Source organism: Scophthalmus maximus, chromosome 5 (assembly GCF_022379125.1).
Source record: "Scophthalmus maximus strain ysfricsl-2021 chromosome 5, ASM2237912v1, whole genome shotgun sequence".
Lineage (NCBI taxonomy): Eukaryota > Metazoa > Chordata > Actinopteri > Pleuronectiformes > Scophthalmidae > Scophthalmus > Scophthalmus maximus.
The window spans coordinates 392,170-417,017 of NC_061519.1; the positions used below are offsets into that span (position 1 = coordinate 392,170).

Here is a 24,848-nt window from a genome sequence, read left to right on the forward strand (position 1 = left end):
CAAGAAGAAACAATAGAGCATGTTATACTACACTATCAAAAATATGAGGAAGAAAGAAGGCATCTCATCCAAAACCTCCACAGATAAAAAAATACACTATAGATAATATACAAAATAACTCAAAATAATGTTATCATGTCATATTTCAGTATCTTAGACACACTTATATAATTGAGAAGATGTGTGTTTTTTTGTTATTATTATAAAAAAAATATTTTTAATTTTTTAAAAATATAGTAAATAATAGCGATGCTCAGCCACACCCCATACCAGTTGGTGGCGGTAATGCACCAATTTGTTGTTTGCCACCCGCCAAAAAAAAACAAGAAGAAGAGCATGAGTGGGAAAATTAGTAGCTCCTCCCTAACACCAGAGGGCGCTGTGTTGGTCGGAGCCTTCCGTCAGGCTTCCTCAGTACACGTCATGCAAACGGCAGCTTGAAGCTTCTGAGCCTGCGCCTGTCGAGTCCTTTCATTACGAGCGATTTGAGGACTAGCGAACGGTAAGTCGCCCTGTCTCCTTTTTTTAACCTGCACACCCGACACTAATATGTAATTTAATATGTCAGTGGCAGACAGCCGAGCACTAACTACAGTTGTAGAGGGAGAGCGCTCTGCTTTACTTCCACTCACTTACCACGTCGCTGAAACCTAATGTCGAAGTGCTCATCTGGTCCACGTAAGTGTCGGTAACGGTCCGTGTTGAGCACTCAAAACATGAAACTCTATGCTCCATCCATTACCGTCCTCGGATTTGTGAATATAAATGCTGCTGGTTTTCTAAATCTTTTTTTCCGGTCGTCCGCTTGTGTGGTTGCTTTGAATTGGCCACGTTCAATCAGAGTACTAAGAGGGTCCCCTTCCCTTCATAGCCAAATGTAATTTGGTCAGCCGTTCATTTTCAGTTGTTTGAACATGTCCTTCTGAAACCACCTGGACCCTGCTTCAATGACGGCCTCTGGTTCTACAGGCTTCCCACGGGACTTAGAAGCTTGGCTGCAGTGACAGTATTTTTCACATTCTTACAGAGGACGTGTCTTTAAACCTCGTCCATCCAGCAGTGTTAGATTTTGATTGAATTATTTTTGCCTGTTTTTTTTTCTAGATGATGAAGATGCTTTACGTGTTTGTGGTCCTGGCTGTGGTCAGTCTGGGCTCCGGAGAGGAGGGGGCCCGTCTGCTGGCCTCTAAATCCCTGCTAAACCGCTACGCTGTGGAGGGCCGTGACCTCACCCTACAGTACAACATCTACAATGTGGGCTCCAGGTCAGTACTGTACCCAGTGTGACAGAATACAACTGCTGATTGTCTCTCTGTGTGTGTGTGACACAAATGGCTTGTGAGCTGTGAACATGTATTTAAAATTAGTTCAACTTGTTTGGATGACCTATTCATACATTTCTTATCAAACTGAACAAACGCAATGTGAAAACCTTGCTCGATCAAAATATGCCAGAAAACATAAATACATAAGAAAAGAGAAGAATAGTTGCCTTTTCCACACAAATTCATCAGACTACAAATCTCACGTGTGGCTGTCATTAACCATTCTTGTCCGTCTCTGCAGTGCTGCTCTGGAGGTGGAGCTTTCAGATGATTCTTTTCCTCCTGAAGACTTTGGAATCGTTTCCGGAATGTTGAATGTCAAATGGGACAGGATAGCACCGTATCCTTGAACTTAAATGTCTTACTAATGGTCCTCTCAACCTGCAGTGAATGTTGGTGCGATAAGATGAACTAGTTAACGGTAGTTTAAAGCCTTAGCATTCCCAGACAGCTCATCAAAAACACCTCTGTGTCTCATATTACTCACACTGACTTTCCCTCTGATTACTTGTCAATATCGCAAACAGCGGAATCTACTACACAGTAAAACTTTGTAACTAAAAATGATTTATCATTTTGTTTTGACCACTAATGAAAATAAACAGATATATTTCTTTCCATTATATTTTATTGATAATAATCAATGGAAGAGATATGTCCACTGGAAGGTTATATTTGCCATTATATTTCACAGCAAAAAATAACAACAACAAAAGTCCAAAGGTGTGCCTGTAGCAGCATCCTTGTAGTACATTAAAAAAATTTTTTACCTGCTCTCATACAGATATATTGCTTTCTGTGGAATATGTGGTAAAACAAAAAAGGAACAAAACAGGGCACATTTAAATCCTGACAATGCATGATCAAAGAGCAACATAGCAAAAGTGCTTAGCTGATGGGTGCTGGAACGAGAGCAGGGGGAGTCTACGTGCTCCGGTGTAAATGTGTATCGCTGCACAGTTACTATATCCCCAGCAGTAAAAAAGACACTGCTACCTGGAATGCTCGGGTATCTCTTGGCCACCTTGGAAATCAAAGGAAACAAGACGCTAGCTTTTGTTGCTCATGTTTAGCCGTGCTAACATGTAGCCTAGAGTGTAAACTCGATGCACATTGTCTCTACGTCCATGACGTTCATAAGGAACGTAGCGGACGTGACGTGCCTCATTCGCTTGCAGCGGTCTGCCATAATCTGAAGCTTGGTGATGTTAAATTGCATCTTAATGTGGAATATTGAGTTGTAGAATTCAGATTATAAACGATGCATCTAATAATGTATTATTTCTCCCACCCCTACAAAACATATGAGAAGGCGAAGTACGAAGTATGTTTCAAAGACAGATGGACAAAATCCAGAGAAGATGACAGTAATTGTTCAGGAGCAGAGATCAGTGAAGAACTAGCCCTTGGATAGGTCAACCCCTTTGATCCGATACAGCTGAAAAACTTAAAAGCAGGTCAGATTGAAGGAGGTTTTCAACTGTTTTTGAATTCAGGTCTAGTATGGTAGCATAACCCCGTCTTTTTTAAGTTGTCAGCTTTAACTCTGGAACTTTCAGTGCCAGCAATGTCTCTCACACAGTGGTGTTGCGCCCCCTGAAGGCTGGTTACTTTAATTTCACCTCAGCATCTGTAAGCTACCTGGCCCAGGAGGGAGGACAAGTAGTGGTAAAACCAGTTCATTATTGTCGTGGAACACAGTAGCTCAAGTGTGTAGTGACGTGAAGGTAGCTAAAGTGTTTGTATATCCTCCAGGTTGGCTTCACCAGTGCCCCAGGCCAAGGAGGCATCCTGGCTCAGAGAGAGTTTGATCGCCGCTTCTCACCTCATTATGTAAGTGTTGCATGCTTAAAATGATTTTGCTCAGTCTTTTTTCACAGGGGACTGACCTGTTGATATCTAATCAGAAGCAACGATAACAAACCAAAGCATTGCTCTACTTTCGGTGGTTGTGGCTTAGGCGGTAAAGTCGGTCGTGTTCTATCCCAGCTTCCTCCAGTCCGCATGCCGATGTGTCCTTGGGCAAGACACTTAAACCCCAAATTGCCTCTGACGGATCTTCTGGCAGAGTATGAATGTGCCAGAATTAGTGTGGTAAATAGCTGCTCTGTATGAATGTGTGTGAATGTGACTTGTGCTGTAAAGCTTTGAATAGTCAATAACACCAGGAAACTCTATATAAATACAGTCCTTTTACTTCTTATCACACAAGACCTCTGTTAACTGATTGATTAAACATACGCATGCATTGAGCACTGTTCACTTTAAAGAACAGCAAAAGCACAAAAAACAAACACTAACACAATTAACTTATGTGAGACATTGTAACTTTGGCTTAATAGCGTAATTCAATTATTTTGGCTTGTTCACCATGTGAGGCCATAGAGCTAATCTGATTACTGTGACTGAAAACACCTGAACCCACAGCAGTTGTGTGCTGACATGTTTGACACATAGTTGTTCGCATTACACTGGCTGATTCTACCATGATGGAATAGGGGTTCCTTGATACTACTGTCAGTATCCTTAGTGTGCAGTTAATAGTATTGTGAATCAGTGTAGAATCTGCTCTTTAGTAGTGCTTCAATAGTATTTTCTTTGACCTTGGAGTTTATGATAAATGCAGATTTATATTGAAATAGTACTTCCGACTTTAAAAAGGACAAAAAAAAATGTTCCCTTTGGAATGTCCTTGAAATCTCACGACCCCTTGTTGCCCTTATACAGCTGGACTGGGCTGCGTTTGGTGTCATGACTCTGCCCTCAATCGGCATTCCTCTGCTCCTCTGGTACTCCAGCAAACGGAAGTACGACTCGCCAAAGGCCAAGAAGAACTGAGAAGGCACCGCTGGGGTTGGGGTGGGGATGGAAATGAAAGGGTTTAGAAGGCACAACATCTCTGAGTAACTGAGTTACCCCCATATTGGGGGTGTAAGATGAAAGATAAGTGACCAAGAAACACGACTGTGATTTGTTTCAAGAAGCAGTGGGATTTAGAGCTTTGGATCAGGAAGTAGAACAACAGTAAAGGAGGGTGAAAGGCTTCATTTTGGTTACGAGACCATGGACATGTACATGGACACACTGTTCTCATCTACAGGTGATGACGTGAGCCTTACCAGCTGCCGGTCATTCCTTCATATTTGCAAATGGGTTCATGTGATAGAAAAGTTTTGCTGACAGTTACTAGGTTTTGTAATTGTGTATGTAATGAACTCAGTTCAGATTTCAGGTTCAATCAGTTGTTGAATTGCAAAATAAATTAATAAAAACAAGCTGGGGTTTTCTAAATCTGTGTCTGATTTCTGTGATTTTACATAGCTATTGAGTTCATGCCACATTTTACATTTGAATTAAATAATTAAACACTGCATCTGGCACTAGCAGAATGAAAGCTATTGATAACCAACAAGGCATCATCTGTGGTTGAAGTGTTGCCATGTAGGACTGAAAAGAAGTAGTGCATTTACTGTCAAAGCAGGAAATTTCCATTAACTGCTTGAAATTGGCAGAAGATGAGATATAATACGGCCACAGATGATCGTCATCGCTAAACACATAGAATGCATTTCCCTCAGGAGCAGGTAGCTGAAAGAAGAGCTATACGGTACTACATTAAATATAAGCATTCTCTAACAAAGAACAAACGGATGAAAGAACAGAACAAATCACTTAAGGCCGAGTTCAAACCTTGTTCATGGCTTATGAAAGATGGCTTGTAAGTTTGTGTGCTATTTAAAGTATATTGAAAGGTCTTTAAGTTTCAATGAGGTATGCATATGACACTAATTTGTCCATATGTCCACGCTTAAAGAAAAAAAAAAATGCTGCCAAACAGTGCAACAATGACACATGTACATGAGGCTTCTTAACTCACTTTTTCCCCTCAAAGTTAAGTAGACACTGCATCTGCCTGATCCTAAAGTCTGTATCTGGAATGGTCATCCAAGCACTCTTACGTTTAATATCTTCTTGACTCTAACTTATTCTTCCTAAACAATCGAAGAAAGTAATCAAAATAACAAAAAATACTCTGGCTAATTTTAGATGTATAAGAACCTGTATGATGATTTCTGTTTGACGAGCTGAAGGTTCAACGCTGAAGCCCTTTCTCTCCCTTTACAAGAAAGCTCTCAAGGTGTGAATCGAAAACCCAAGTCCTACCATCTCTGCAATATTCTTGGTAAAAATGACATCCTTAGCTGGGAGAACCTAAAATTGTCCTTATGAATAAATAACTTAAATTAAACCATAACATTACATTCATTTTTGATGCTGTTGTAAAACTCCAAGTCACATTGTCCAAGTAAATCGTCTGCAATGTGAAGCCAAAGCTCAGGATTTATGTCCTCACACTGTACGTCCGACCGTCAGCCACAACTTGACTGCTCACACTGTGCATGTGAAATGCCTGTCGGCTCCTGTGGAAAGCTCCTCTGAGGCAGAGTTTGTGTTTACCATAGAAGACAGAAACATGCATAATCTGTGTGCCGAGACCTCAAAAAAAGAGGTTGGCATATAAGGACTCACACACTATATTTCCAATAAACATTAGAATTTATGATATTACCAACAATAACCCCTTCAGCAGCGAAGGGACCCTCCACCCATAGTGATACGCTCTAACACACTGACTTTTTATCATATTTAATATGCTATTTATTTCTTATACTCAAAGCCAAATTGACCATGTTTGCCACTTTGCACAGACACAGTCAGGAAAAAAGGCACCAGGTTTGAAGAATCGACTCGTGGCTCTGCTTCAACAATGCGAGAGGCGGTAGTCGGCTGACCCAAATTTCTGACATGACAGAAATTTATCAGATGCCCAACAGATGGTCGCGAGCAATTAATTGCTGCATGCTCCCCCCTGTACACTGCACCGCAAACGACACACAATGAAACTGAAAATCGCTAAAAACGGGCTTAAATCGCACAGTGTATGCCCAGTTTAAGGGCCCACACCGGGATGTCCTGGATTTGAACCCCGACCTTCTGTAACAAGGTCAGCTGGTTTAGTATAACTTCAATTGAAGTGTTCGCTCTGAAAGGAGAGTACTATTGATATTGCTGTCGAGTTGAGTCTACTGAACTCTTTCGGTCAGTTTCTATTGTACTTAACCTGCATGTCTTTCAACTGTGGGAGGAAGGGAGGCCCCAGCTGGTTTGCAGGTTTGAACCAAGTATTTACTTGCTGTGAGGTGACAGCACTAACCACAGCAACACTGTGCTACACTGGTTTATATTTCACCCTATTATGTATCATCTAAAGCTTTTACTGCGGCCATTGGTTTCCATTTCAAACATCCCTGCATTTAAGAAGTCAGTATATGATAATGTTTCCAAAAGAAGCATGCAGCCACTCAAATTATTTAACTGTAAAATGGAAGAATTGAAATTTTGAAACCAGGAAGTGATCCATTCTTTCCATCATTTTATCACCCTAGTGTTCACATAGTTTTACGTCTTTATTTGGAGATGATTGCGCCATCTGCAGGAGAACAAAATAAATAATTTTCATGGTTAAGCCATAGCTGGAAGTGATTGGGGGGCTGAGAAAGACACCCTGCTTATGACCCATCAGGTCATGATAAGATCTACATTTGAATGTGGTTTTGTTTGGGTTTGGGACTAGTCTATTCTCAGTTTCATCACCTAATGAAAAGAAATTAAATGTGGCTTTATGAATGGGTTCAGTTAAGTTTAAGTGGCCTTAAACAAAGCTCAGCAGTAAAAAGATGATGATTTTTGGGTAAACCTCAGGCTTGAGTAAAATGGTGGGATTGCTTTTGTCTGGTCTGCTGCTCCTATCTGTTTCCTCCCTGAACCTGACACATTTATCTTTGCTTTATCCAATGTGTAATAAAAAACAAATATGTAAATTAATTTCAGAAAGTATATTTGCAGTTTTATGATGGATCTAAGGACCCAGCGTCTGGGAAAAGTGGGTCGTGAATGTATGTGGCTAATCTAAGGGTCCAGCAGAGTATCCTCATAACCATGGTTGATAGAGCTGATCACACCCACTGAGGGGTGTCAGAGCATTCTGCAGCTGCCTTGTTGAGGCCTGCCCTTACCTGCTCAAGGAATGTGAGCTGTTACATAGACGTTTGTGTGTGTGTAGTTGTGTGTGTGTGTGTGTGTGTGTGTGTGTGTGTGTGTGTGTGTTCAGGGGTTCAGGGAAATGACTTGGCTACACAATCTCTATCGAGAGAAATGTTGATTTTGAGTTGCTGCTGGGAAAACGTGAATGTTTTAGCATTTACCATGAAAAATAAGCGTTTCAATGGCAAAGGGAGCTGGAAAGAAAGGGATAGACCTTGTCTGTCTGGAGTCAACTGTCAAAAAAAAACTAGGGTGAGACAGAGGCACAGTTCTCCAGCAAAACGTCAAAGGCAAAAATTCACATTGGCTTAATAAGTGTGGAAGTTTGGAGATAGCCCACATTGCTGTCAAAAATATTGTCATGGAACATTCAGAGGTGAAAGGTAACAGTTAGTGCTACTCAGAGACCCGTACAGGGCAGCCTTAGCATATACTCTTTAAATATAGGATAAAAAGATATACCCTTGTCTGTAGAAGGAAGTTGTAGCTTTTACAGTTGACAGCCTGGCGGAAGTTGATAAGAGGAAAAAGAACAACATACAAAGTTTGTTGTTGTTGTTGTTTTTAAAGAATTTATTATTATTCAGATTCTTGTCTTTACCAGTAGGAGGTCCCTTGAACGCCTCTCCAGGTTGCCAAACTTGTAATAACGGCAAATGGGACATGACATCGACATGTGTGTGTGCGCGTGCGCGTGTGGGCGTTTTCCGCATTCATGGTCGACCCCCCCTCCCTGCGCAGAGCACGCATCCTGCGCATTTTCCCGTCGCAGAACTGGTACTGGTTCGCTCTCGTGACGACGGCGCATTTGGACATCTGACAGCCACACCGGGTGAGTACGTCCTGTTCCACACACTACCAGTTGATGCGACGTTTGCATTTGTGACGATTGTCAGTGTGCAAACAAGCTGTGATGGGATGTTTCCGTGTTTCGGAAGGTGCAAGCTTTCACTCTCCACTGAAGCAAAACTGAAGGAGAGAACACATAGTGCGGTGGAAAAAAATGATCTTTAAAATCCACAACACATACTTTCAAACATCTAATATATTTACACATTGACATTGTTGCTAATTTTGACCAAAACTAAGACGGGTACGGAGCGCTGAAAGGATCATGGTGGTGGGATTGGGATATTCCTTTCTGAAATTCTTTTGCGTTCTGGTCCACATGAGAAGTTATCGTGTTGGTCTAGGGCGATACTGTAGATACAAAAAGCGTTCATTGCTCAGTCCTCATACCCTCAAGGCTGAGCTGGGACATTTGCCTGAGAGACAGGCCACATGTTACCGCTCAGACTGCAGCTGTGCTTCCCCTCATGATGCTCCAAACGTGGCTACAGTATCAGTGGTGTTGCCAGTCTTTTTGAGTAGGCTACTCATTATAAACTGAAGGAGCATCTCAAAGATCAGGTCTTTTCTCCCTCGGACTGAGCTAGAGAAGGTCATTCATGCTTTTATTTCATCACTTCAGTTCATTATATTTAGGGTTTTAGCCATAAATGTATCTCACACCTTCAGCTTTTTCATCTTTTATTAAATAGTAGAACACAAGATCACAGCAGCCTCTCTTCTTCTGTTCAGTTTTAGAATTAATTTGAAGATTTTACCGATCAGCGATAAAGCACTTTGTAGTCCAGGCTCATGACTAAAGGTGACTGGGCTCCTCTGGAACTCTGCCTGAGGACCCGTTCTCACTGCTACTAGAATGTGGACACATGCTGCTCAAACCACCTTCAAATGTGATTTTTGAGATCCGATTTTAACACGTCCTCAATGAGTCCATGTACTTAGAGCTGTCCACTTGTGATCGGATCACTCAGGACAGATGTTTCTTCCAGGTGAAAAAGGGTTCTAAGGCTTTAGGATCATTGACGGCAAAACATATATATTTTTAAAAGTATTATTTCATTAACTGATTTTATTATAGCCCTGATGTATTTCCTTTTCAATCATTCAACCAAAGCACTTTGTAACTGTGTTTTGAGAAGTGCTTTAAAGTTAACTAGAATGTAGAGCGCATACCTGTGCCAAGACCCAACAGTCCCCTTAAATTCCATCGAGCCCAGGAAGGTCACCGCAAGTCTTTAGATGAGTGTGCGGAATGTACATGTAAGTTCATGGATCTGAGAGAGCAAGTTAATGAATAAGGGTGCAGTAGATTGTTTAGATATGTAGGGGCTTCAATTTGCAGTGCTCTAAATAAAAGAGTGGGAATTTTGAAATTCTCTGTGACAAGGAGTCAATGAAGAGAAGTAAGCATGGGTGTAAGAGTATATTTGAAAAGAAAAACAAACAAATGGACTGGAGTGAAAACATAATCTCTTAGTTGGAGTTAATAATGATAGATAAATAGATAGATAGATAGATAGATAGACAGCAGCAGGTATCAGTCACACTACACACCTTAAAAATATGCAGAATATAAGAAATAGTAATAAAAATATACGAATCTCGAAAGAAGAATGAATTGTGTGTCACAACCACAATCACAAGAACACTTTTGTCATCCCATTGCTACATTGATGATCACAGGTAGAGTCTGTCTCAATGAGCCTCAGCATTTTCTTTTACAGCCTAGTCATATAGTGTAGAGAGTGATATGGAGTGATATGAAGTGGCCCTGTCAAGGTACAGTAATACTGAGCAGCCACAGCTAAGAGTGCACCAGCTAAGCTGCATCAGAATACAGTTTAAGGTAGGGACACACCAACATGATGTCAAACGACTCAATTCAATTCATTTTTATATGTATATCGCCAGATCGCAGCATACATTATATCGAGAGCCTGGCTCATTGTGTTGTCCGAGCTGACCTCTGACATACCACCCTCGTGGGTGAGAAGTTAAGATAAAGTTCGGTTGCCTTGCCTGTCTGATCTTCAGGTGTGAGAAACCGCAGAGTGGCCTCTCTCGCATGACGTTTATGGCAGGATGCAGGTGAAACTGACATTTTCAGAGTTTCCATTGTCCCACTATTGCTTGGGACTTTGTTACCAGTAGGGTTGCTATCTCATGCTCATGAATATTGATGAGAAGAAGGACTATAAAAACCAAGGAGAAGAAAAAGACAGGACCTTTTGGACCATTGCCCTTCCTTTTTGGCCTTTTGCCTTTTCCACTTTTTGAACCTTTTCGTTATCTTTAATTCTTTGTTATCTCAAAGATATTATAACCAATAGCTTTGTAAAACCTTTAAGTGTCTTGCCCAAGGACACAACGATATGTGGACTGGCGGAAGCTGGGATCGAACGGCCAACCTTCGGGTTGGTGGACGAACAATTCTACCTCCTGAGCCACAGCCGCTTGGGTGGATGTGTTTGCAATCCTCCAACACCTATACTGCACACACACATTGACATCAAGTAGTCCTCGTCTTGACATGCCTTAGAGGTAATATTTGATGTAACGGCGGCTGGTAAGGTTGGATCCATAAGCAGACTACGGTGGTCTGGCATTAGATTCTTGGAAGCCAGGTTTGGTGACTTTTTGTCTGTTTGAGCTCATCAACCAGCCGTCTCTTGGTGTGGTGGGTGTATTGCAATAAATAACTACAATCAAATAGCGCTATATTGACCATCCTAGTTGTTGTTGTTTTACACTTAAACCGGATCAAGAAGGGGTATAGGTCGTGACATCTCAGAACCTCTCTACAATTATCTGAAGGCACTGAAGTCGCGATTTGTAAAAGATGTCTTTCCTATTAACTTTCAAAATGCAACAGTTGGTTGTACTCAGGCAACAGTCAATTGTCCAGGCAAGATACACTTTTTAGTTGCTTTTGATGTCCAATCTCATCAAACAGCATACACACATTTCCTCTCGTGCTCTGTGCTCTGGTAAAAAAACATATCCCTTCCCGTGTATTCACCTGGCTCCAACACACCTGCTACCTTTAGCTGTACCCAAAAGGGCTTGTTCCGGTGATTAGTGTAAAATTCTAAATAAACATAAATAATAATAAAATTGTCAAAATGATAAAACAGCTCTTAAAGCAGTGGTTCTCAACCTTTTTTGGGCCAGCGCCCCCCTACCCATTATCCTGGTCGCTGAAAAAGAGCGAGATGTGTTGAGGAGGAGAAGGGGAGAGAGCTCTCTCTCTGTTAGCAGTCTATCTCTTTAACAAGGGAATAGTTGTGGTGTTTGTTACCTCACAGTGCCTACCTGAGACATTTCAGTCACAAACAACTCTCGTGTGGTTTTGTTTTTGTCACTACTTTCACTGACTTGTTGGCCATACACTCGCCATGTAGCTGCTGTGGCTTTGTGTCAAGCACTGTAAAGGGTAAAGGGTTGGTGGTGTTGCCTCAGGACTTAGCGACTGAATGCTTTGCACAATACCTTCTTTGTTGCATATCTGTCGGCTCAAACCCGAAACACTCCTGTATCACAGAATTGCAGCTTTTCTTCAAGACTAAATTGTCAAACGTTGCTTCTGGCTCCGCTAATGCAATGTTATTCTTTGGTTTCACTCATGTGTTGCTGGTGGGCATATACGCAATTACCCTTTAGGCAACTTCTGATTGGGGGGCATGACTGTCACCCTGGTCGGATGCGCTGCATTATACCGTATTGTAAATTGCCGGCTTTTGCGATTTGCATTTCGCGCTGTTTCAAATCGCGATTTCACTTTGAAAAACTCTGTCAGACTGATTCTTATAATGACACTAATAAAACTGACACTTATAGATTCAATGACATGGTTGATAATAAATATAGCCACGAGTGGCGATTAGAGGGTTCAATCCCACTGCTATTCGTCCCCTTGGGATGTGAACCAAACTCGGTGTGTTTATTCAACAGATCTGTCGTGATAGGTCCCCAGTGAGTTTGGTCATGATAGGTAATAGGCATCTTGAGATATATTAGCATGTATGCTATAGGCCACGCCCACTTTAATTAATCAAGATGGTGCCTCAAATTTTGAGCAATACTTGCCCCCAGAGCATGCACAGCAATGGTGGCAAAATTCTGTTCAGTGGTTATTGAGATACACTTTAGATACACATTTTTTTGCACCCCTATAGGTTGGGAACAAAAACCTTGAAGTAGAGCTGCAGCTAATCACAGCTGCAAGTTATGTACCAAGATTATTTTTATTTATTTATTTTATTTTACTGTTAATACTGAGATTTACAGTTTTCTAGCCCCTTCCAAACCAATTTCTAAATCTATACCAGACCCTCAGACCATCTAATCACAGCACATTCAATTTCAACAATACCTTCATCTTACATTATAGGTAACATGGGAATTGATTCTAAGAGACCAAAAAAAAAAAGAATAGATGAACATATATATATATATATATACATACACATATATTCTTTCACTTTCTTTCAAATAAAAGAAATTAATAAAACAATTACTGTATATATAAATACACACATACATACAAATATACAAATGCATATATACATGCATAACAATGAAAAGGAGGGAGTATAATAATAAAAGATAATTGTGACAAGTTTTGCCATAGTGGTTGATTTGTTGAAGTAGCTGCTTTGATTCCAAGAATCTTTTTACATGATCTTAAGATGTTAAATGATGCCTCAATTGGAATTTCCATGTTTTCCTGAGGAAGAGATTTCATAAAATAGACATTCAGTGTCAATGTTTACATTTTGCAGTGAACTTTCTTCGATGTATTTCCAGTCTTTGCCTTGAGAGAGACTAATTTGCTAACAACCAAAGGATAGATAGTAGTGAAAACATCAGGCAGATGTAGCCCACCTTTTTTGGGGTTAGGGGTATGAGCATCTTGCCTCTTTTCCATGCCATATAAAGTTTGATATTGTTTTATGCAAGTGTTCAAACCAAGTATCTTGTATTGTCATGGCTAACATCCTTAAAACATATTTAACAGTTGGAAGAATATTCATCTTTACAATGTTTACATGACCCCACAGAGATATGGGAAGGTTTTATTTCATTAAATGTTTGTGAGAGATTAATATCTTGTGTTTGATAACTATTGGTTGTAATCCTCAATCCTAAATATGTTATTTCTGATTGTTTCCATTTAATTTTTGTATTTTGTACGCATGTGATTATTGCAATGTTTTTTTTAAAGGCAGTAGCTCACATTTTCCCCAATTTACTTTGTATCCTGAAAGTGATCCGCATTGAAAAATACTAAGATGATTCAGTAAGGAGCCCACATCGATTAGATAGAGGTTGATGGCATCAATTTAGGGATATTTCAGACGTTAGAGCCTTTATGCCTTTAATATTGTTTTTGGATCTTACTTTTTCAGCTAATGGTTCAATTGTTAGATTAAATGAGAGTCCTGAAATTGGACAACATTGTTTCATACCGTGATGTAAAGTAATAGTTTTGAAAAGATATTGTTCGTTCTTATTGAAGCCATGGACTTTGAATATAACATCCTGATCCATTGAATGAAGTTATTTCCAAACCCATATTTCTGCAAAGTGCAAAATATAAAGGCCCATTCAACTCGATCAAAGGTTTTAAGAATCTATGACACATAGTGCGGCTAGATGAGGAATGTTTTTTGCATAATGAATTATATTGAATAATTTTCTACTGTTATCAGATGAGTATCGATTTTTCATTGCATTACATTACATTCATTTAGCAGCTGCTTTGGTCCAAAGCCACTTACAATAAGTGCATTCAACCATAAAGATATTACTCAGAAGTGCAAGAATTAATAGAGTACATAAACATTCATCAAATAGCCGAAAACAGCTTCAAGTGCTTATTTGTAATTTAGTGCTTTTTTGTGTTTAATATAATACATTCAGGGAGTTAAGTGTGGTCTGAACAGGTGAGTTTTCAGTCTGCGACAAAAGCATTGAAGGGATTCTGCTGTACTGATGTCAATAGGGAGCTTGTCCCACCATTGAGGAACCACGATAGAAAAAAAACTGGATTATGAGCAGTGGCTGCCCACCCCTTGCAGTGAGGGAGTAGCAAGCCGTTTGGTAGTAGCAGAGCGGAGTGGATGGGCTGGGGTGTAATGTTTGACCATTGTCTGGATGTAGGAAGGGCTTGAACCATTCGCAGCCCAGTAGGTGCGTACCTGTGCCTTGAATTGGATTTGAGCCACCACCGGAAGCCAGTGCAGGTTGCGGAGGAGCGGTGTAGTGTGGGAGAACTTGGGTAGGTTGAAGACCACCCGGGCGGTCATGAATCCACTTTGATCAGTCTGACAATGATTTTTACAACAACTTAATTTCTGTTAATAGTTCATTCTCTTCTTGGTGTTGCTTTTTTATTTTTTAGGCTGCCAATTTGGATTAATCCGCCTCTAAGGCATAATTTTAAAGTTTCTCATATTAGTGGAACATTGGAAGTTGATTATTTGTTAATGTCCATGAAACTCCTAAAGTTTTATGATCGCATTGAAAACATTACCCAGACTAGCTTGGAGTTCTGCCCGAGACTGTATGTATTAAACGATCCAAAAATGACATTGAACTTTGGAGCAACTTTTTTATTCAGACCAGTAGGTCCTTTTAACCTCCGCATCTTCAGATAAACAGCTGTTTATCCTCCATTGTTTAGATTTTGTTGACGCATTTTCCAAATTACGTCACAGTCTGAATAGGAATATGATCTTGTATAACTATTTGGTCTATCAGACTCTGTCACGTTTCTAACAATTCCCTTGAGTGTTAAAACAAATCAATTCTTGAGAAGGTTTGATGTCTATTTGAGTAAAAAGTATAGTCTCTGTCATCACAATGAGGTGTTCTCCAGATGTGGCATAGAGGCTGAAAGTCTGCATTAGCTTCAGCAGCGCAAATACTGACCTTTTGGGTGGACCTGCCTTACCACTTATCAATTTGAGGATTTAAGGTAAGGTTTAGATCTCCTCCTAAAATGATTATTGAGCTGCAAAAGTTTAATAATTTACTTTCAATTCAACTGAATAAGGATGGGTTATCTTCATTAGGCGCATATATATTTACCAAGGTGATATTGTTTGACTTCAAGGATGCATTAAAGCTGCTGTCGGTAGGATTTGCAAACATTACTTTTTTTCATATTTGCTGAAACTGTCGCTATATACTGGTAGTAATATGTGAGACAGATCCTCTGTGACAGAATCTAGGTAATTTAGCTCCCCCTACTGCCTTTAATGCCATTTGCCAGAATCCACCGCGCCTGAAGAAAAATCTCCAGTCACAGCCAGGGGGCGTCTCTCCGCTCTCTCAATCATCCGGGTACGAGCTGCTCAGTGCTGCAGAATCTGTGCACAGACTAAATCCAGCTTCACGTTAAATTAAAAAGTGTTATGTCCGGCAGAGCAGCTGAGACTATTTACCCTATTAACGTCGCTTAAGGGTGATGACTCAATAATGCCGACATCCCCTGACGTCAGTGAAGCCCGCTTGGAGGATAGCTCAGCTCGCTTTTGCCCCACTCCAGAGAAGGTCCATCCCAGACGCGGCTTGGCACAGTAAAAGTGGTAACGGAAAAGCAAATTAGCGCAGCACGGTTTGGCTTGGCGCGGCCATAAGTTCCAGTGGAAAAGGGCCAAGAGATACCTGCACTAGGGAGGGAAGAAACACAGCTAGTGACATGTAATGTAAATACATGGGGGCAGAGAGAGAGAGAGAGAGAGATGCTCATGATGGGAGGTCCATCCAGCAGTTTAGGCCTATAGAAGCATAACTAAGAGATGGTTCAGTAAACACCTGAGCAGCCCTAACTATAAGCTTTATCAAAGAGGAAGGTTTTAAGGCTGACATTAAATGTAGAGAAGGTGTCTGCCTCCCTGGTTCCAGAGGAGAGGAGCCTGGTGGCTGAAGGCTCTGCCTCCCATTCTATTCTTACAGACTCTGGGAACTGCAAGTTGTCCTGAGTGATCTATTGGGATAATATGGAACTATGAGCTCTGTAAGATATGATTGAGCCTGATTATTAAGTGTTTTGATGGTGAGGAGCAGGATTTTTAATTATATTGTGAGAACTCATGCTGCAGCATTCTGGATTAACAGGAGGCTTTTCACACACTTGTTGGGTAACATCCTAACAGTAATGAATTACAGTAGTCCAGTCTAGAAGTAACAAATGCATGGACTAGTTTTTCAGCATCCTTTTGAGATTGGATGATTCTGATGTTCTTGATATTGCGCAGGTGAAAGAAGGCTGTCCTAGAGACTTGTTTTATGTGTGAGTCAAAGGACATGTAGTGGTCAAAGGTAACTCCAAGGTTCCTCACAGTAGAGCTGGAGGCCAAGGTTATACCATCCAAGGTAACTATATGATCAGATAATGTTTCTCTGAGGTGTTTATGGCTGAGTAAAATTACCTTAGTATTTTTCTGAATTTAGAAGTATAAAATCATGAGTCAGCCAGGCCTTTATGTCTTTAAGACAGTCCTGAAGTTTGTCTACCTGATTAGTTTCATCTGGCTTGATAAATACAACTGAGTATCATCAGCTTAGCAATGGAAATTGATGTGACGTTTTCTTATAATATTGCCTAAAGGAGGCATATATAAAGTGAAAAGAAACGGTCACAGCACAGAACCTTGTGGAACGCCATGACTCACTTTTGTATGAATGGAAGATTTGTTGTTAAAGTTAACAAACTGAAATCTATCAGTTAAGTAGGACTTAAACCATTCTAGTGCCGTCCCTTTAATCCAAATGTGTTCTTGTCTCTGTAACAGAATTTTTTGATCGATGGTATCAAATGCAGCACAAAGATCTAATAGGACAAGAATAGAAACATATCCACTGTCTGAGGCCATGAGAAGGTCGTTGGTAACCTTCAGCAGTGCTGTTTCTGTGCTATGATGTTTTTCTATGAAGTCTTCAAGCAGACTATTCCTGTGTAAATAGTCACATAACTGGTTAGCAACAGTTTTTTTCAAGGATTTTAGAGATGAAGGGGAGGTTTGATATGGGTCTATAGTTAGCTAAGATATCTGGGTCTAGAGTCGTTTTTTTGAGCAGAGGATTAATTACTGCCACCTTTAAAGGCCTTTGGTACATATTTAGACGGAAATGCTTATTAGTTTTAGTCACATTTTATTCATGTTTATCATAGTCGACGAAAAGTCATTATATTTTAGTTGACTTTTAGTTAAACTCTTTAAAAATAATTCAAATTGCTCAAATTTTTTGAATTTGAGCACAGAAGTACAGCACATGTCACAAAAACATTTCACTGCGCATCCTGTATGAGTACGTGACAAATAAAAACCTTTGAATCTTGAATCTTTGAATCTTGGATAGCCTGGACCATCCTCTCCACCTCACACTGGACAGACAGCAGAGCTCCTTCTCCTTCTTAAAATCAGAGCCTGCAAAAGTGCTGCCACCCACACCGCCATCTTGGAAGGCCCCAAAGAGAAAGTAATGTTACGCCAAAGAGTAAAATGTAAACGTTCCGGTAGTAGTGCCCACCCAAATTTCAAGCACTCGACCCAACTAACTATCTGGGAGGGGAGAACTCCCTCAGATGGTACAACCCATCTACTTCGTTGCAGTGTAAAGTTCGTTAATGAAAACTATGACGAAAATGTTCGTCAACAACCTTTTTCCATGACTAAAATGAGATGTTGACGAGCTAAAAATTACGACAAAATGTAAGTCTTGTTTTTCGTTGACGTGACGGGACAAAAATGTTTAGTGTGTTAAGATAAAATTATATTTCATCTCCGGCGCGCATCTAGTGTGGCTGTGGCAAAACTGCGGCTCACAAGCGACATGCAACTCTTTGGCTGCTCCTGTGTGTTTGGCCTCGTCAGCAGAGCAGCTCTCAGACTGCAGCCTCACTCCGCTCCGCTCACGTTCTACTTTCACATGCGCGGATTACAAACTGTTTCAGTGAATCTGGACTCAGTGCACAAAACCCTGAACTGGAGACTCAGTAGTTGTAGCTGTTGTTGTGAACACACCGTTGTCGCGGTTGACAACGTCTTTACTGCTGCTGCTCCACAGCACTGATCAGCTGTTGATTCAACATGTATCAAGACTGAATGTAACGCGTGTCCAGCACTGCACCTTCTTGTTCCCTAAACAACACACAGGACAAGTGTAAGACTGAGAAGATGAATGGTTCTCGAGATATGACTGACTGACTGACTGACACACATTTTTTTACTTATTAGCAGAATTAGTAAGATGTCTCCAGCAGTGGAGATTACTGCAGCCTCTCCTGTGATCTTACATATAAAATGTCAGAAAATTAATTTAATTTCTTTGAAAATGAGGAAGACTATGTGTTCAGTGAAATGATGAGTGAAAATTTTATTTATGAATTTCAACTCTTGATACAACCTGTCACCTTGATTTCAATTTTTGATATTTGTATAAGCGTAGTTTAATTTACTTATTTTTAAAAAAAAATTATTTTTAAAGAGTTTAACTAAAAGTCAACTAAAATATAATGACTTTTCGTCGACTATGAAGGATAAACATGAATAAAATGTGACTAAAACTAATAAGCATTTCCGTCTAACAACTAAGACTAAATATAAAATAGATGCCAAAATTAACACTCCGTTGCCATGCAGAGGCTGTGCTTTCAGGCAGAAGCTGCGCTGTCAGTGAACTTTAAGAGAAGTGAACTAACGGAACAATTGTCAAAATTTCAACCGACCCAAAAGTGAAGTGAAAGTGAAGAGGCCCACTGGGAATTCTCACGATTCACCCGATTGAGTTTTTGCTGCTCAGCTCGCATCCCTGCCTGTGACATGGCAGCAGCAAATCCAGAGAATGAAGTTATAGGATTCAACCTACAATCACTTAGATTTTGCAGAAACTTAATAGATAATCATTCTGCTCCTAACAATGTACTTCAATGTACACCAGTCAACAAGTACAATGTACTTGTTGACTGGTGCGAGTGTCTGCACTTAAGACAGAAAAAGTAGAGAGATGAGCATTGGCTGAGTGGGCGTGTTCTTTCTAATAGGCCGAAAGGAACAAAATTTGTAAATGTCAGTTGGGTGTGGTGAATGATGAATGGGGAAACAGCCAAGTTAATTATCAGAGCAATACAGTTTAAAATAAAATGTCAATATGTTTATCGAGTCAAATGACAATATATCACTCAATCTTCTCAATTCATACTTTTTCATCACCTCCATTATTAATGTGGAAACATTATCACTTCCATTTTATTCAGTTATTTGTTGTTACTTCCACCCTTGAGGCTACTTTTCTTAGCAATTTTGTGTAGTGAGAGATAAATGTATGAATTTGAAGACTTGGAAAATGATGAAACAACTATTCCAATCAAATCTGCTTTAAATTAATCAATCTACCTGAAAATGCATCGCTCCATTTTGACCAATCCATTTTTCAGTTCACATGCATTTTGATCACCTCAATCATTTAAGTTTTGTCACACATCAGGCATATTTAGGGGACTGATGTTAAGTGTGTGCAGTTTGGTGTGGATCCAAATAAAAATCAAGCTAATTTAAATGTGGTTTCATTAGGCGACTGTTGGCCCCTGGCAGAGGTATAAGCTCTACTGAGTGCTATTCCAGTAGGATTTATGGCAGTGATCTGACCACCACCAAATTGTAATCAGTTCATCCTCAAAAATCTAAGTGAATTTTGTTAAACCAAAAAAAAGTTAAACAAAATCAGAGGATTTACAAAAATAAAATTAACATCCAGAATAAAATGCAAATGTCTAAGCACAGTTGAAATTTCAAGATGAAAATCACATTTAAAAAAAAAAAATCAAACATTGGCACTACAAAATGCCTTGTTTAGATGAATTTGTGACATTGTTCTTCAGAATCTGTTTTAGTAATAAAAGCTTCACTCTTTGCATTCCCACTTTATTTCTGAAATACAAAAAATATCTTCCTCAGATTAAGTTTGACTTTATTCTCGACATATTCAATTTATACTGAACAATTTGACTTTATTCTGAATATATCGACTTTATTATTTGATTCATGAAACCTGTTACAGTAAGAACTTTGTTATTTTCTTAAGTTGGAAAGGATAACACTCAGTAGGTTGTGGAAATAAACAATGATTTTGGTGATAAAAGGTGGTCAGAGTGATCATAGAAAGTCCAGCGTGAAGACGATATTTGCCTCATTTTCCCATTATTATGTTAAATTATTATTACTAGGGTTCAAACCTCAACAGGGGTAGAACCCTATTGTTTTTGTTCCAGTTTATTAAGGTTCAATCCCTGGGGTAGAATATGGAAGCTGAGAACGGGCGTCCTTGCAAATTTTGTAAATGCAATTATCTCTAGATAACAAGTTATTAGCTCGATATAACAATATATTGAATCGTTATCTCGAAATAACAAAATGGTGTTTCCTCTTATAACTTATAATATTTAGCCTATCAGAACAGGAGAGCCATGGCAGCATAGACAGTATCTTGACATTAGTAGCTGAAAATGTCAGGAGTAAGCTTTGATGAACATCAGAGTGTATTTTAATCAAGGCAAAAATTGCATTTTGTCTTTCCATTCAACATAATATTCAGATAAGTCCTCGTCATCACAAGGAAGAGGCCCCACTCTTCAGAGAAGCTCTTGTTACGGCTGGAGGTGCGGCAGTGGGCGTGACGCCATCTCGCTTCCTGGCTGGCAGCGCACCTGTTTCTTATCCGCTCATCAGTGTCTGCTTTAAACCTGTAGCTCCGTTCCTGTTCACTCCAATGACAGCAGGGGTTAGTTTATCATAACAGTTCAACAGCCATATATAATTCGGCCCTGGGACAATAGCTCTGTCAGCTGCAACTGCTACAAATGCTTTTGACACAGTTTGCAGTGCACGCTACTACTCTGCTTCTTATCAGACTTTAAATATTCCTCGGACGTTTCTTTTAAACAATGTCCTCGTCTTTTGAGCCTTGGGCTGTGTCCTTAGGGACATCTTCTTCAGTAACGTGGTCGCACGAGTTAACATTTCCTGTCGTCATTTTCATCTCGCTCTCACTCCTGACAGACTGATAAGCACGCTGATCCTGATCTCGTAATTACGAGATTAAGATCTCGTAATTATGAGATAAGGTGTAAAAAAGAATGGGAAGATAAGTTTGGTTAGTCAAACACGAATTGTGGCAAATAATGTGAAAAACCTAATGTAGATTTGACATTTCTCACTCAACAGCATCAGAATCATGGGATAGAGATCAGCATCACTGGCATCCAACTGGGACAATTTTGATTTTAAAAAAACATCTCAAATCTGATGATTTTAGATTCTTTAGATTGTAAAGAATATCTGGGAAGCTCATCGGGATATTTGTTGTCTCTTTCTGCTGTTAACCTATGCGGGCAAGAGCACTCTGTTTTAATGTGTAATTTCTGACAAGCTTTTACTCATACTCAGGTCCAGAGTTTGGAGGACCACTTGATGCTGGTTTTTAATTAGCCAGGAGTGGACTACCAAAGGACGAGCGGGATTGAAGTCAACATGGCAGTGTTCAAACCTGAAAATGTGGAAGACTTCTTTGAGATCGGGGAAGTTCTGGGAAGGTATGTTTTAGTTGTTTTTAAAGCTCTATTATTGATCAGCTCAGGATCAATAAACTATATATCTATCTATCTATCTAAGCAGTGCTCACCACAGTGCAGTCATTAAGTCTCTGGACATGGAAGAAAAACCGTTTATGGTATTTTTGGGTGTTGATTATGCTAATTTGCGATCCGCGGGCACGCTCGCTCAACTACGCACAGGTGACATTCATCCTGTTTAAGCACATAATTTACACATTTTTCTGAAGCTAGAAGGGTTTGATGAATCTGACGAGGCCTGTTCATACGAACTCACGGTACAAACACATGTAGGAGAAATTTAGGATTAGAATACGAACATGTTGCATGATCTTGCATGAGGCCCAATGACTAGGTGTCTTCCAAATCTTCATGGGATTTCAACATTTAGAGCCTCATCAGACCTTTGAAGGCCAAACAGTCCCCTTAAATTCAATCGATCCTTGTAGCAAAACCAACAAAACATAAGAATAAGGTTGATAAAATACAAATAAAAAACAACACTAAGAACAGCATTTATTCACAACCATCCATTCACCATTTCACATATTGTGTGCGTATATATAAATAGGTATGTATGTATATATATGTACAGTATGTATATGTATGTATGTGTGTGTGTGTGTGTGTGTATGTATGTATGTGTGTATATATATGTATATATTGTTTATACGGCTGCTACTGTATAAACTGTATACTGTAGCAGCCGGGAGGCACACTAAGCTAAGATAGCTCTATATAATCGCAATATGGCTAGTAATGCCTTTAAAACAAAGATATGCCGCATCTGTCGAGAGGTTACTTCAGTGGGACTACTTCAGTGCACATATAATAAATATGCGGAACTAGACGGAAACAAGGAGCAGCAACACACATGCTACAAACTATATGTGCAGCATTTAGCCAGCCGTTCAACTGCTTCAAACAGGGAAAAACAAATAACAGCGGCGGTTGGTGCATTTATTGCCGCGTATTGCTGCTTTGTATAGTAAAGCAGAAACCCAAACAGAGAGCTAACTGACCGACACTGTGTGTGTGTGTGTGTGTGTGTGTGTGTGTGTGTGTGTGTGTGTGTGTGTGTGTGTGTGTGTGAGTGTGAGAGAGAGAGAGAGAGAGAGAGAGAGAGAGAGAGAGAGAGAGAGAGAGAGAGAGAGAGAGAGAGAGAGAGAGAGAGAGAGAGAGAAATAGTGTGTAAAAAGCTATTTAGCCTTTTCAAACAAGACATTTTATATGTACAGCCCCTCAAACTTGGGGTTCACTGTGAATTATGTTTTTGCCCCATCCAGTGGGCACTTCGGTCAGGTTCGACAGGTTCGTGAACGGGCCACTGGGACTTGTTGGGCGGGCAAGTTTCTGAAGATTCGGAAGATTGCCTGCAGCCGTCTGGGCGTGGACAGGAGCAGTGTGGAGAGGGAGGTGGAGATCCTACAGACTCTACGCCATCCAAACATTGTGACTCTCAAAGATGTTTTTGAGAGCCGAGCTGAAGTGGTGCTCATTCTGGAGCTGTGAGTTGACAAGAGTGTGTGTCTTTCTTCCAATGATTGTAGTATGTTTTTCTAGATTAATTCAGTGTACATCTGTATTTTTACTTATGTAGTAGCTCACAATGTGAGCCCAGGAAAGTTCTGCTGGCTCTGCTCCATTCAGGGCTGGGGTGGGTAATTGGGAGATTCGGGCGGATTCCCGGTGGGCCGCTTCACTTTCAATTCACTTTTGGACCGGTCAAAAAAAACAACAACTGAAAATTGTGCCATTAGTTCACATTAGTTCACTTCTCTTAAAGTTCACAGCGCAGCAGCCTCTGCCTGACAATGGAGCAGATGGGTTGTACCATCTGAGGGAGTTCCCCCTCGTCCCAGATAGAGTTGGTTAGGTCCATATAGTTTTCTCAGGTACTGACAGCTCCACCTTCTCGACGAGTGTCAGCGATGATGGACGGTAGAAAGAGGCCGGGAGGGGCTGAAAAGGCCAGGTTCAAGAGAAAAAGGGCATTGGAGGAGGGCACTGCCAAATGTGCCAAACTCACAGAAATGTTTTCGAGAGGAAAGACCCAAGTGGCAGCTGGTAAAGAGAGATATAGGCCTAATGATTAGCAGTGTAATTATTAGGCTTACAGATTAGACTTAAATATTAGCCTATTTGTATTGTCCATAGTGAATCACAGAATTTGCTAATATTATGCAAATATTGATAAAAAAAAAAACAACCTCAAGTTTGATCTGTGGATACAGTAAAATTACCTCTTAATGTTTTTTCTTGTAGCCCCTGAGCAACAGATAAGCCAGTCCCCTGCTGAATATGAGGAAGAGGAGCCAGAGGCCACGACTGCAAAAGGGACAGATAGAGAGGATAACAGAGTAAACAATAGAAATTAAAGTTATTTCATGTAAGATTAGATAACACAGAGAGCAGGAGTGGTGATAGATTCCATAAGATATCCAGATATTCAGAATGGTGTTAACATTAGGCTATAGATTTAGAGTTACGCTAGACAGAATTCATTGTGCCGCATGAATGCATTAGAATAAAATTATTGAATAAATAATAGGTTAAAGTTGTTTGATCAAGAATTCCTATCTGCAGTCATGACATCACAGTGTCTGTGCCCTTCTGTGTTTTTAATGCCATGCAATACAGGGGAGTCAGATGCTGAGAGAGGAGATAAAGAGACAGTATCCAGTGAGACAACAGCAGCCCAGCAGAAGATCCCAGAGGTACAGACAGATGCTAGTGTAGAAGAGGAGACCGATCATTTTGATTATTTTGCTCATCCTCAACCACAGGATTTAGACGCGTTTTTCCATTACCATCGTCAGCAACCCACAAAACACCCCCTGCTAGCTAAAGTGTTTCACAGCAAGCATGGCACCAACCACAAGTGGCTGACATACAGTGAAAAAACACAATCACTGTATTGTTCTGCGTGTTTGGTATTTGCACCTGCAGCA

General features: G+C 40.2%; 2 protein-coding genes across 9 annotated transcripts in view; both read left to right on the forward strand.

Moving 5' to 3' along the window:
* The first annotated feature begins 349 nt into the window (after positions 1–349).
* Positions 350–4,616, forward strand: ssr2 (signal sequence receptor, beta). Its single transcript, XM_035635104.2, has 6 exons — positions 350–502; positions 1,105–1,265; positions 1,567–1,665; positions 2,885–2,993; positions 3,081–3,158; positions 4,053–4,616. Exons 2-6 carry the CDS (start codon positions 1,105–1,107, stop codon positions 4,161–4,163), a joined length of 558 nt encoding a protein of 185 aa, XP_035490997.1. The 5' UTR covers positions 350–502; the 3' UTR covers positions 4,164–4,616.
* Positions 4,617–8,110: 3,494 nt separating this feature from the next.
* Positions 8,111–24,848, forward strand: part of si:dkey-240h12.4 (death-associated protein kinase 2) — a 35,555-nt gene continuing 18,817 nt past the window's right edge. For 6 of the 8 annotated variants that reach the window (XR_004793820.1, XR_004793819.2, XM_035633720.2 and 3 more), the window contains exons 1-3: positions 8,111–8,262; positions 21,734–21,879; positions 23,184–23,405. Coding sequence is in view for 6 of the 8 variants with exons in the window: in XM_035633720.2 (XP_035489613.1) it covers positions 21,818–21,879; positions 23,184–23,405 (284 nt within the window). In the remaining 2 variants the exon portion in view is untranslated. Of the gene's footprint in view, positions 8,267–21,733; positions 21,880–23,183; positions 23,406–24,537; positions 24,615–24,848 lie in introns of those variants that run through there. The other 2 variants (XM_035633721.2, XM_035633727.2) reach the window with 2 other exon arrangements.